Raw genomic sequence first — 12,868 nt, 5'->3', positions numbered from 1 at the left:
CGCAAACCGCATACTTGTTAAACCGCTAAAATTTCGTTGACGACCGCCGCTTATTCCACACTTTGATTTTGATTACGTTCTCTTCTGTGAAATAATTAACATTAGTCATAAGTTGTTAAAGTGTATTCTGTCATTAAGTGTTTGTTGAAATTAAACTCTTTAATACAAAAAAGGTGACTCATCCTTTATGTTGCGCGATCCTCTCTCTTGCAGCGCGTTCGTGAACATATTTCTGGTCCTTCGAGCCGGATTTTGCACCGGCAACCGCAAGTTCGCGAGCGTGACTTGTAACGGTGCGGTTTACGTATTGCCTCGGACGGCTCGCCGGGATCAGGATTCGACGGGATCGGAAGGCCAAACTTGCGTACACGTGGTTAAGCTTAAGAATAGGTTTATTCAATTATTATTTACACTATGTACACATATACTTAACCTAGAAGACGGGCACACTGTTATTTACACGGACTTATTACTAACGCGCGGACGGACGGTATATCTCGCGGTCGCGGAGCCGCGGGCGGCGGCGCGGCGCGCTGCGGAAGAGTCGGATGCCGAGCACACCCTGGCGTCAGAGGGGGCACGCCCGCCTCTGCCGACCGGAGAGAAGGAGCCGAATGCCGGGTACCCCTAGGCAGCGAAGGGGTCAAACCCACCTCCGTCGGCCGGATACAGGAGACCGAATGCCGGGCACTCCCAGGCAGCGAAGGGGTTAAACCCACCTCCGTCGGTCGTGGAGAAAGGAACCGAACGCCGGGTACTCCCAGGCAGCGAAGGGGTTAAACCCACCTCCGTCGGTCGGACACAGGAGACCGAATGCCGGGCACTCCCAGGCAGCGAAGGGGTTAAACCCGCCTCCGTCGGTCGTGGTAAAAGGAAACCGAACGCCGGGCACTCCCAGGCAGCGAAGGGGTTAAACCCACCTCCGTCGGTCGTAGCAAAAGGAAACCGAACGCCGGGCACTCCCAGGCAGCGAAGGGGTTAAACCCACCTCCGTCGGTTGTAGAGAAAGGAAGTCGAACGCCGGGAACTCCCAGGCTACGAAGAAGGTACACCCGTCTTCGTCGACTGTCAGGAATCTTGGTCTTGGAAGCCTCGAGTACACCCAGAGGCTTGGTGTCAGGAATCAGGATTCAGGACAGGACTGGTGCCGGCTCTTCGGACGAGCCGGCTTATATACCGGTGCGGGTCCCCCCACGCGCTTACTTTTACGTGTTAGGCATCCCGCCTGAGGGGATGGATCACGCGCCCGGCGGATGGTCGGCCAGGAGCGTCGGGTAGGTGTTCAGCCCGGCGCACTTAGTGACGACCATTAATAGGTCGTTACAGACTCTTCGTGTGAGTGAAGAAAGTGAGCATCTGTGTGTGCAGCCATCATGGATGTACCCACGCTGGTCGACTGTCAGCGTGAGATTCAAATCCGCATCTCACGTTCCGTGGAGTATTTGAAGAAGCTGGGCAGCTCCAATATCACTACCAGTGCTATCGCCACACGCACCAGAATTTTGGAATCAGCTGTGGACGAAGTTCGAAGCGCAGCACGATCTTATCCAAGCAGCCTTAAAAGAAAAGTTCAGCGAGAGCGATTATTTTAAGTCAAAATTGCACGCTAATACGGAGAATCTGTATGTCAATCAAAGAAGCATACTTGACGGTTACGCCGAACACTTTTGTGCAGCGAACGTACCTCCTTCTGCCGACGCCGCGCCAAGGTCGTCACTGCCGCGCATCAAAGTACCGCCATTCTCTGGTGCCTACGCAGATTGGCCGTCGTTCAGAGATCTCTTCCTCTCCGTCGTGAGTGGCAATGCGATCTCCAACATCGAGCGCTTTCATCACCTCCGTTCATGCTTGACAGGGCCGGCTGAAAAATTAATCAAGTCGTTACCTGTCACCAGTGACAATTATGATCGCGCTTGGGCGATCCTGGACAAACATTATAACAATAAAAAAGAATTGATCCGCTCCAACTTTGCCACGTTCATCGCCGTGCCAAAGATGAAGGGAGATACCGCAGAGGAGTTGAGACGCATTCACAACGCCAGTTACTGCCGCCGTCAATGGTCAGGAGAGCATTGGACGTCCAATTAACACCCACGGAATGGACCTCTTCAACTTCTTAGTCACCGAATTGTTTGACGCACGCACGCGTCTGGAGTGGGAGTCGTCCACGTCAGACTCATCAGAGCCGGCACAAAACGAGGCACTCGTTAACTTTATCAGCCGACGGATCCTGACGCTCAATGCCTGCACGACCGAAGAGCGTCAGCAAACCGTCCGAAGAGGCTTCACGGGTTGCCAAGGCTCACGTCACTAAGCACCAAGGAACTGAGCCGCCGCACTGTACACTGTGTCGTGAAAGGCACACCTTGATGACCTGCCGAGATTTCAAGGCCAAGACCGTCAACGAGCGTAAAGCATTTGTAGAGACGAACAAGCTCTGCTACAACTGCCCAGATAACAAAATACTTCCACGGTACCGGTACGGAGAGCGTACGTCGTATTTTATGTATCAGTACGGTACCTACCACGTACGTGCGTACCGTAGGAGTACATTACCAATACACCGTATTAGTACGCGGTACGGCTACTGTAGCGCCACTGTATCACCACTGTATATTGAAATGAAATTTTATCATACGCTGTACTCTTATAATACTAGTATGGTATCAGTACGATACCAGTACAACATCAGTACAGTTCCAGTACAAAAAAGGATTTTCGTACACGCTTCCTCCTCTTCTTCCCCTTTTCTTTTTATTATTATTTTATAATTAAAAAAAACAGTAAAATCAATTTTATAATTAAAAAACAATTATTTATTTATCTCATATAAAAAATACATCTAATTTTTTAAAAAGTTATAAATATATATATGCGTATTTTATATGTTACAATGATGTAATAATGTATATGTATAAAAAAAAATTATATATATAATATATGTACAATACATGTTTAATAACTAATATATCAATTATAAACGCAAAGTACATTTATTTTAATTAAATTATAAATTAAACTATTACCGCTGAAACTACTTGTAACAAGAAAATCCTACACTGGAAAAAAAATTTTGTTGGATTAACAAAAATTCTGTTCGAAAATGGACGAAACGGAATTACTGGTTGAATCTACCAGAATTCCTTTTAATGCAACAAGCATCTACCAGAATTCCTTTTAATGCAACAAGCATCTACCAGAATTCCTTTTAATGCAACAAGCATCTTGTTTGTACAACAAATCAGTTTATTGGTGCAAATAAGATATTTGTTGTATTAAAAGGAATTCTGGTAGATTCAACCAGAATTCCGTTTCGTCCATTTTCGAACAGAATTTTTGTTAATCTAACAAAATTTTTTTTTCAGTGTACTCGATCTTATTTAAGTCCTATTATTATAAAAAAACCATAAAAATAACAAAACGCTCGTGTATAATTTAAAATTAATAAACCTGAAAAATAGGCCAGATAACGAGCAAAAAATTTTTTTAGATGTAGAAATAATTGAACTTCATCATACTTTTATAATACAAATAAATAAGTTTCAATTATTTCTACATCTAAAAAAATTTTTTGCTCGTTATCTGGCCTATTTTTCAGGTTTATCAATTTTTCCTATTATTATTTTGTTTTTGGGAGAAAAGGCCCCATCCCCGCCTTTTCCTGTGAGGCACAACCAAAAAATTTGCCCCTCCATATCTTAAGCCTTGTGTCCACGATCCGAGAATTTGGTCCGAGTTCTCGGACCGAGAAGTTTGTAACCAATCAATTTGCAGCTTTTACAGAAAAGCGGCTATTTTATTGGCTACAAACTTCTCGGACCGAATTCTCGGATCGTGGACACAAGGCTTTACCTGAAACAGAAAACAAATAAATTAGAGGTGAGAACGGCCCCTCCCCGCCGATCCCTGTGAAGCACGTCCCAAATTTGATACTGCTTCTCCAAAGTACTTAAAAAAATATTATGTTGACCATACATTACTTTCTGTTAAGTACTTCAGTACTTCCATATCGTCTACGCGTTCTGTGTCTTCTTGGATCTTATCGTCGTCCACGTAATTTTCCATTTCAGCATCTTCATGGATTTCTTCAGCGATGTTATCCTCATCCCTGGTGAAAAATAAAAATTGTCAGAATTCTCATAAAGATTGCGTAAAATCAGAATATCTGAAAATATCGGAAATATTTTCACAATAAGCAACTTTCTGCTCTGTCTTTGAATGTATTTTATTTATTATTTATAGCGATACAAAAAAATCCAAAAGCGTCATTTTATCTTTAATTTCCATTGAATAATAATGTATATTAACGTAAATCGCATTATTTGATTCTATTTTTTTATCTATATAGCAAAAAATAAAGATATAATATAATATTAACATTAATTTATATCTCTATATAAATATTATGAAATGCATTCAAAGATAGGACAAAATATAACCCCCATAGCAAAAACACCAGTAATATCATAGTGATATGTTCTAGATGTCATTAACGATATGCGAATGTCCGCTTTATCACAATAAGTGTAATGTCACAATGATATCATTGTGACACAAGCGATGTACATTATTATTCAATGGAAATTAAAGATAAAATGACGCTTTTGGATTTTTTTGTATCGCTATAAATAATAAATGAAATACATTCAAAGACAGAGTAGAACGTTGCTTATTGTGAAAATATTTCCGATATTTTCAGATATCATTGTGACATTACACTTGTAACACAAGCGGACATTCGCATATCGTTAATGACATCCAGAATATATCACTATGATATCACTGGTGTTTTTGCTATGGGGGAAATATTACAAAATGTAATAAAAAAATAGGGTAAAATGTAAAAACATACATTTCAGAAATATTCATTAATCTATATATATATATATATATAGATTAATGAATATTTCTGAAATGTATGATGTTTTTACATTTTACCCTATTTTTTAATTACATTTTGTAATATTTCCTCCATAGCAAAAACACCAGTGATATCATTATTAATTAATAATAAATTCTGAAAAATTATTACAAAAAATTTAGATTTTTAAAACATTTTTGAGGAAATTATAAAAAAAAATTTTAAGGAATATTTAACATTTATATGTATACATGTAAAAAATTTTTATAAAATTTATAATATGCAAAATAATTCAATACTATTGTCAGAATATTTATGGATAATTTTAAAGTGTTCTATTTAATATATATATATATATATATATATATACATACATACATATATATATATATATATATATTAAATGGTGCTTATATATATATAGATGAATTGTAAAATTCCTAAATTAATGAAATTTTGAAAATATAAATATTTTTACCAGAAAGCGTCCTCCGTATCTTCAATCTCCTCAGTTTCCTCCGTGTGTTGAGTCTCTGTTAGTTCATCGTTGCCACCAAGTGAATCGTTCTCTAAGTTTTCGTCATCATCGATCTCCTGCTCAGTCTCCACGATATCTTCAAATTCTGTAGTTTTCTGTAATCATAAAGTTTATTCTTTTTAGAACTAGTTGCACTGGTTCAAAGTTTATCTTTTTTTCTTTACATTGGAAGAATTATCAACTAAAAAAAATAAAAAAGTAAAAGTAAAAATAAGAAACACAGACCTCATCTTCGTTGTCTATTCGGCGGCGTCGATTTGGTGGGACGTCCTCCTCATTTTCTTGGCGTCGTTTCTTATTGTAACGCCATTTTCTGGTTTTAAGACTTTTTAAAGCCTTTTCCAGGGCGTCATAAAATTCGACGTTGTTGGGATTAATAAAATATTTGTTTGAGTTCATAGCATCTGAAAAAATATAGACAAAAAACACTTTAGTTTTGTATTCAATGACCCCCCCCCCCGCGTATTAATAAAAATTAACTTGATAAATACTTCAATTTTTTGGAGCAAATTCTTAAAGTTATACATATGATTATTACAATCATATATCTTTCAGAATTTGCTTTAAAAAATTGAAGTATAAGGTCATGATCATTTTTATTTTTACGACCCATAATAATTACATTTACGTCATCTTTAATCAAATTTAATAACATCCTAGTTGTTCTAATGCGTCATCTACAATAGGATTTTAAGATTTGAAATTTAAGAAATTAACCAATTGCAATTGACTTTAGAGAAGAATAATGAATATTAGTCAATTTTTTAAATCTTAAATTTCTTTCTTAAAGTCCCATTGTAGACGACATATAAGGTTGGTCAATGACAGCTGTTTTATTTTTTAGAAGAATGACTGTGATTAGCCTACCTCAAAACGGAAGTTACTAAATTCAATTAAGTTTGACGTGTAAACGTAATTAATGTAGGACACATGCACATCATACACTGACAGTATTTTTACAAACCTTGACATGCCTGAGCGAAGCGACTGTCCCGCAATTTACAGCCCCCTCGTTGTCCACTTTTTCCATTTAGAGTGAGGTGTGATGAAACCTCCTCGTCTTCTGGAAATACGCTGCGAAAATATTCCGCGGCGCAATCTATTGGATTGGCTCGTCCAAGATAAATGAAGTATCTCACCTAATACAAAATTTTTGATAAAGTGAAAAATTACTATATATATTTGTGTTAGAAAATATTATATTTCAAAATATATCCTTACCAAATCATTATAAATTTCTTCATCAACTTCTTCGAAGGCCAAGAAATCATCCACAATTTTAAATGAGACCTCCTGTGGCTTTGTTGGTCTCTTCATTGTAGTTTCTTTTAATAATCTTTTTATAGTTTTTGCATTTTCACTGTAAAAAAATAAAATTATGTAATTAATGTATTTATAAGTATTCAGTTTTGCTTGCTATTCTTTAATAAAATCATTAATATACTTACTCGGTTTTATTTTCTATAGAAATTTGTCGTTCTTCCATTCGACGTAGTTGATCCATAATGATTCTAAAATGAAATTTAATGCCTTTATTCGTGCACATAAATGACTATTTTTATTGTAATTATTTTTAAAACTTACTTTAGAGACTGCATTATTTCCTTTTCTTTTATCAATTCTTCTCTATGTGTGGACAGGCGATGGCTGCGTACATCATGAACAAATGATCCTGATTGTGTTTGTTTCCTGTTTATTTGTTGTGATGGTGGTTTGAATAATGACTGGACTTTTTGCGTGAATGATTGTATAGATGCTGATGAAGACGAGCGTGATAATGTTTGTTTGCGTTGTACTGGTGTAATGTCTTGTGCGGATAATTGAGTGGTTACTGAAGGTGAATGTGATACAATGGATCTATGTTGTAATGGTGCTGATGGAGGAGGCATGTGTTTATTTGAGTGTTGTGATGAGAATGATGGTGATGGAACATGCAAGGATGATGATACTGGAGATTGTGAATGATACTTGGATGATGCTGAGGCTGCTTGTTTTTGTGTATTTTTGTGAAGTGTAGTTATGTTAGGTTTGTGTATGTGTTTTGTGCGGTATTTTTCGATGTCCTTGTTTAATAATTGCAATGCAGACGCTGTTTTCCCTTCGGTGTTCATTCCTTTTCCTCTTCCTCGTCCTCGCTCTTGACTCATCTTTAAAAAAACTCTCCGCACATGTTCTTCCATAATTAATGCATTACGTTACATTCATTGATCGTAAATTTAAACCCGCATATAAACTTGAATCGACAAGAAAAATCGTAAAACTATGTTCCGTTTTTGTTTGTACGTTGTAGTAAGAGTTTATGTATGGATTTAAAGGCCTTAGAGAGAATGCACCTACTGAAATTAGAACTGATATTTCTAATCTACCTAATGATGTTCCTAATCCATAGTATGTAGAATAACTGCAACTACCCAGACATCAGTAATAGGATCTATATGCCCTTCAGTGTGCCAATAAGGTATACGGAAACACTTATTCTGCACTTCATTCAAATCTATTATAATAATTTCATCAGATAATAAAGAACATCGAAAGGTACCTACTGATGATGACAATGACAAACCAATATCATAAAAATCTTCAACTCTACAAAACTCTTTAACCGCTAAATGATAATGATCACGCAAGAAAATGATGCTCTGAACAAGACAAATCTTTGAATTTTTTAATATTATTGTATTATCCCGATCCTTTACTGATAGACGAAATTTTCCTGTGTCTAAGATCTGAAACTGGCGACTATCTAAGGGAACATTAAAAACTGTAGGACTAACCCAAGGTCTACCGGAATGTATGACTTTATTGTGATCATTCACAATTTTTTGTGTGATTTGTAAATTTTCATGTCGCCTATTTACAATCTGTTGCAAATGTTGATGAGGTTTACGGCAAGCTTTGCGGAAATACATCATATTGTTTTCGTATGGAAACATAGACAATTCATTTAATGAACCAAAACGTCTAACGTCATCTACGAGATGTAAAAGGCAATGAGTAATGTATGAGAGAAATTCTGGACCATATATATCTTCTGCTCTATTTACAAAAATGTTTAATGCTGTAGATGCAAAATCAAGACGGTCTTCTGATAAGGAAGAACTAAGCAAAACTCGAATTGCGGAATGTAATAAAAGAAAATGTTTGTATGCAGTAGGATTTATAAGTCCGTAATAAATAACTGGGGCAGTATATAGAAGAAGTTGACGATTTTCCGTGGCCTTAAACCCTCCATATTTTTTCATTAATTGCGGTTTTCGTGAAAATTCCTTAGGGATGTAATTCGCAACTTGTTGTAGACGTGCAGTCATAATTTCAAGTGATCTAGCAGAAAGTTTTAAAGTTGGATTATATTTTCCATCGACGAGAACACTATTTATTTTGGGAACAACACCAAGACATACAGTATGCATGTAATCGAAAACCGTTTGAGTTACCAATCCCATCTCTAAAGGAAGCAGAGCAGATTCTGACTCAGTATGATGTTCTCCATCAATGTTATTTCTGTATTCTTCGTCTGTACGGGGCCTATGCTGAATACCACGNTACGCTACGCATCCACGACGAAGCCAATTTCCCCGAATCCAACATTTTGAACACGGAAATAGACTACCGTGACCTTTATGACCCAAAACAAAAGCTCGCGCAGGAGAATCAGCTATGAAACATCTTAATTGAACTATTTTAGTTGATTACGGAAAGCAATTCCTCCACGATTTAATACATCTCGAACTTCATCTACAAAATTCTGAAATAATTCTTTCGCGCTATTTGGTTTCGATGTACCTCGCCAAAGACCTACAATTTCAGGTTTACTTCGCGGAATATTTGCAATTCTAATTTGTATCGGCCACATTTGAATTTTGCCCTGCCCATCTAATGTCGCACCATCTGTACTAAAGTCTATCATTAAAGTGTCAAGTGGAATCAGATCCGGAGAAGTTTGCTCAAGAATGGAAAGAATTCCTGCCTCAAACCCTAAATGAAGATATTCACCTCCTGCAATGTTAAATGTGAGATGCGTGATCCGTGGAGTTTTTAAAAGCGTTCTACAATCTTTTGGCAATGTGGATAAACAGGGATGTGTTCGAACTACCTGTAAAACAGCATTTGCTTGCGCATGAGACATATTACTACGTACGAAGACTTCAGCAAGGCGTTCTTGAAAATTATCGCGAGTATTTTGAGGCTCAGTATCTAATGCATCATCACTATCTGAAGTAGATTTAGCAGCATCTGAAGAACTTGATGCCTCATCAAACTGCATATCATCAGATGATGCATTAGAATAAAATGCAATTTCCTCATTTCCTGGCTGACTAGATTCCGCAAGAATTTGACCTTCATCAACAAAGTTTGAATCGACTCTAGCACTGGCAATCTTTAAATTCTCTTGTAGAAATTCATTACCCGCATCTCTTTCTAATTTTTCTAAACGACGACGATGAACTGTAGATAATAAATGAAAAGGCTTGCGACTGCGCCTTTTCGCTAAACGAAACATATTGAAATAAAATATAAACGGAAGAAACGAATAAAAATGATAATGAGATGAAAAAAATGAAAAAGTTGAAATAAAGAAAGACAAAAGTTTGTAATCTACTTAAAATTTAAAAATATGTAACTTAAAAAGAAAAATACTATACTATACAAATTACAAAAACCTCGTCCCTTATTTATTGTAAGTAATATCTCAGCCAGCAATCTAACCTGTGAATTAAGAAAACAAATAAATAGTGTATGGTATTGTATAAAATGATTGAAAATACATAGAAATAAACATATTTGTGTGCTAGTGTATTTGGAGACCACAGCTGGCTAGAAAAATTGAAAAATATATTACTATTAAATAATATTAATAATAATAGAGGGGGGGAAATGGCAGACGGGAAGGATAAGCAGGATTGTGAATCGTGAAGGAAAGTGGGAAAGAAGTATGTGAAAGGCGGAGGAAGGCGGAAAAAATGAGGGAAAAGAATGACGGGATAGTGAGTGAAGCGAGGAAATGAAGGACAAGTGGAGGAGGGCAGAGAGAAGAAGTTATACAGGAAAGAAAATTCAAATAAGATTGACGTGAACAAGGATGAGGATAACGTAGAAGAAGAGATGAAAAGCAGTAGCACGGGAGAATGATTAGGAGGAGGTAGGATGGAAAAGAAGGAAAGAAAGGAAAGGAAAAAGAAGGAAGGAAAGGAAAAGAAGGAAGGAAAGGAAAAAGGGCTTTCCAATTTTCTTTTGGATGGGGGATAAGGGAAGTCGAACGGTAAGAGTAGAGTAATGAGCGTGTGCTAGTCAGCGACGGATTAACACTAGAGGCAAACATAGGCATTTGCCTAGGGCGGCAAATTGGAGGGGGCGGCAAATTTTCGAAGACAGAAAATTTTCGAAAAAAAGTAAAAAAAATAAAGAAAGTAAAAAAAGGAGTGTAAAATCCTATCTGCAAACCTCCTCGTGGTGCACTTTAGGGTCGTGAAAATATTTAAAAATATATTACGTTTTCACCAGCTAATGCAGGGGTAACAGAAAATTGTTGATATTTTGTACTAAATTTTTTTTTTTTGCTTTTAGGGGCGGCAAAATGTACGCTGCCTAGGGGCGGCAAAATGTTTAATCTGTCGCTGGTGCTAGTGTAAATGTTCGTGATTTTGTGCAATGTACTGAGCTCAGGACCGGAGGAACGCTAAACCCCGACACTTGTGCACTTCAAATGTCCCCTGCGGGAAGATAGATCGGATGAGTGTGAGGAGACACGGATGGAAGTAGGGAAGAGATGCAGAGATAGATGGAGATAGGAGTAACGATAACGAGAGAACACGTGATAAGAAGAACAAGAAGGCTAGGTGATAGGAGGCGTGAATAACAGAGGAAAGAGGAAAGGAAGGAAAAGAGTGACTGGAACAGAAAGACACGGAAGGAAGAAGAAGGAAGAGAGAGGATGAAAAGGGAGTGTCAGAGAAAGGAGGACGAGTAGAAGAGAAAGAAAGAAAGAAAGAAGAGAGAGAAAGAAAGTAACGGTAGAGAAAGAAGAGAAGAAGAAGAGGAGTAAGGACGGTGGATGGAGAAGGATGGTGACAGGAGGGGACTGAAGAAGAGAAAAAAAACGTATTGATGGAGAAAGGAGAGAAGAAAAGGAGGAAAGGCGGTAGATGGAGAAAGAAAGCGATAGTGGACTAGAGAGCGTGAGAGAGAGACGAGGAAAGAGAGGAAAAGGAGAGCAGAGAGAAGGGAGAACGATTCGGAAGGAGGAAGAAGGAGAAGAGAGGATGGAAAAGGAACGTGGAGAGGAACGAGGAGGACAAGGAGAAGAGAGAAAAGAGGGAAAAAACGTACTAATGGCAGATTCTTTGGTCAATTTGCAAACGATAAAAAAATAATTTTTTTATATTATTTTTAATATTTTTATTATTTTTTTGTTTTTATTTATTTTTTACAAAATTACAATATTTGTTAATCCTTGTTAATCTTTTTGTTAATAGCAATATATAAAATTTCACAATGTCTTATGGAGACGGAGACATCTCGGGAAAATCTGGATCCCAAAAACCTGTTAAGAAAAAAAGATTACATTGTATTTTATATAATAAATGTATTATATGTATATATGTATATATATGAAATAATGAGAAACGTAAAATATATATGAGTACCTTCTGGTGTTCGCGGTCTTTCGTACTTGTGCCGATGCCGCGAACATTGATTTCTTCGCTTTTGCAATTCCTCTTCAGATAGGGTTAAAGCCTTGTAATACTAAAAATTATATATAACAATTAATACTTTCTTATCAAGAAATATATTTTATTGTAATATTAATATATTAATGGTGTAATATTAATATAATATTACTTTTTCGCATTGCCAGCAATCCCAGCCATTCAGTTTTGCTCTATCAGCTTTGCAACGGATATTAATCCGCTTTGGAATCTTTTCTTTTCTCTTTTGCAATCTGTAAATAATATTTTCATTAGATACATATATATATATATATATATATATTGTAACGTCCGTGTTATACTACGATCTCTGAATTTGTCTTCGAACATTGAGTCATCGAGTCTTCTATGAGATCTACGAACGTCGCCTTGTCAAGGCGTTGTCAAGGGTTGTTGATCAACAGCTGTCGTCTTCTGAGTTCGAATTCCGCAACTGTCACGAGCGGATTCGGCTTTCGTTCGATAATTTCCCATTTTCCTTTTATTGTATTTCTTCTATTTAATATCTTTTAATAAAAGTCTTTCGTTCCTCTAAATACGAGTACGATTTCTTTCACGGTTCGCAAGTGAACGACGTTGCGTGTCGCGGCTGATATCAATATATCGCGAAATCGGATCCGCGGACATAACAATAAATATATATATATATATATATATACAGGGTGATTCATTTTAATCTATCACCTCAAATATTTCCGTTTTTATGCATTTTACGAAGAAATGTTTTAGACAAAAGTTATATGGTTTTGAGGGGGACATAAG

The 12,868-nt window shown here is 37.0% G+C and overlaps 1 protein-coding gene and 1 long non-coding RNA gene across 2 annotated transcripts; both read right to left on the bottom strand.

The window, feature by feature from the left end:
* Window positions 1–3,656: 3,656 nt before the first annotated feature.
* On the bottom strand, window positions 3,657–8,871 carry LOC114928132 (uncharacterized). Its single transcript, XM_029299220.2, has 7 exons — window positions 6,984–8,871; window positions 6,848–6,910; window positions 6,621–6,759; window positions 6,364–6,538; window positions 5,625–5,803; window positions 5,340–5,494; window positions 3,657–4,108 (listed from the first exon to the last, which is right to left on the bottom strand). Exons 1-7 carry the CDS (start codon window positions 7,577–7,579, stop codon window positions 3,961–3,963), a joined length of 1,455 nt encoding a protein of 484 aa, XP_029155053.2. The 5' UTR covers window positions 7,580–8,871; the 3' UTR covers window positions 3,657–3,960.
* Window positions 8,872–11,854: 2,983 nt separating this feature from the next.
* LOC114932802 (uncharacterized) lies at window positions 11,855–12,339 on the bottom strand. Its single transcript, XR_003819954.2, has 3 exons — window positions 12,240–12,339; window positions 12,044–12,143; window positions 11,855–11,940 (listed from the first exon to the last, which is right to left on the bottom strand). It is a non-coding gene; the product is annotated as an uncharacterized LOC114932802 (long non-coding RNA).
* Window positions 12,340–12,868: the final 529 nt, after the last annotated feature.

The sequence above is a fragment of the Nylanderia fulva genome, unplaced genomic scaffold, assembly GCF_048542155.1.
Source record: "Nylanderia fulva isolate GAGA-0341 unplaced genomic scaffold, ASM4854215v1 Scaffold271, whole genome shotgun sequence".
In the NCBI taxonomy this organism is placed as follows: domain Eukaryota; kingdom Metazoa; phylum Arthropoda; class Insecta; order Hymenoptera; family Formicidae; genus Nylanderia; species Nylanderia fulva.
The sequence above is the reverse complement of the archived record's forward strand: the minus strand, read 5'-3'. Positions and strand labels throughout refer to the sequence as shown.

Bases quoted from the DNA above. Each gene is read 5' to 3' on its own strand.
- LOC114928132 (XM_029299220.2), bottom strand. From the start codon at position 7,579: ATGGAAGAACATGTGCGGAGAGTTTTTTTAAAGATGAGTCAAGAGCGA. The intron at 6,539-6,620 runs GTAAGGATATAT...ATTTTGTATTAG, and splicing joins AAGAAATTTATAATGATTTG to GTGAGATACTTCATTTATCT. The intron at 5,804-6,363 runs GTTTGTAAAAAT...ATATTTTTTCAG, and splicing joins CTTCGCTCAGGCATGTCAAG to ATGCTATGAACTCAAACAAA.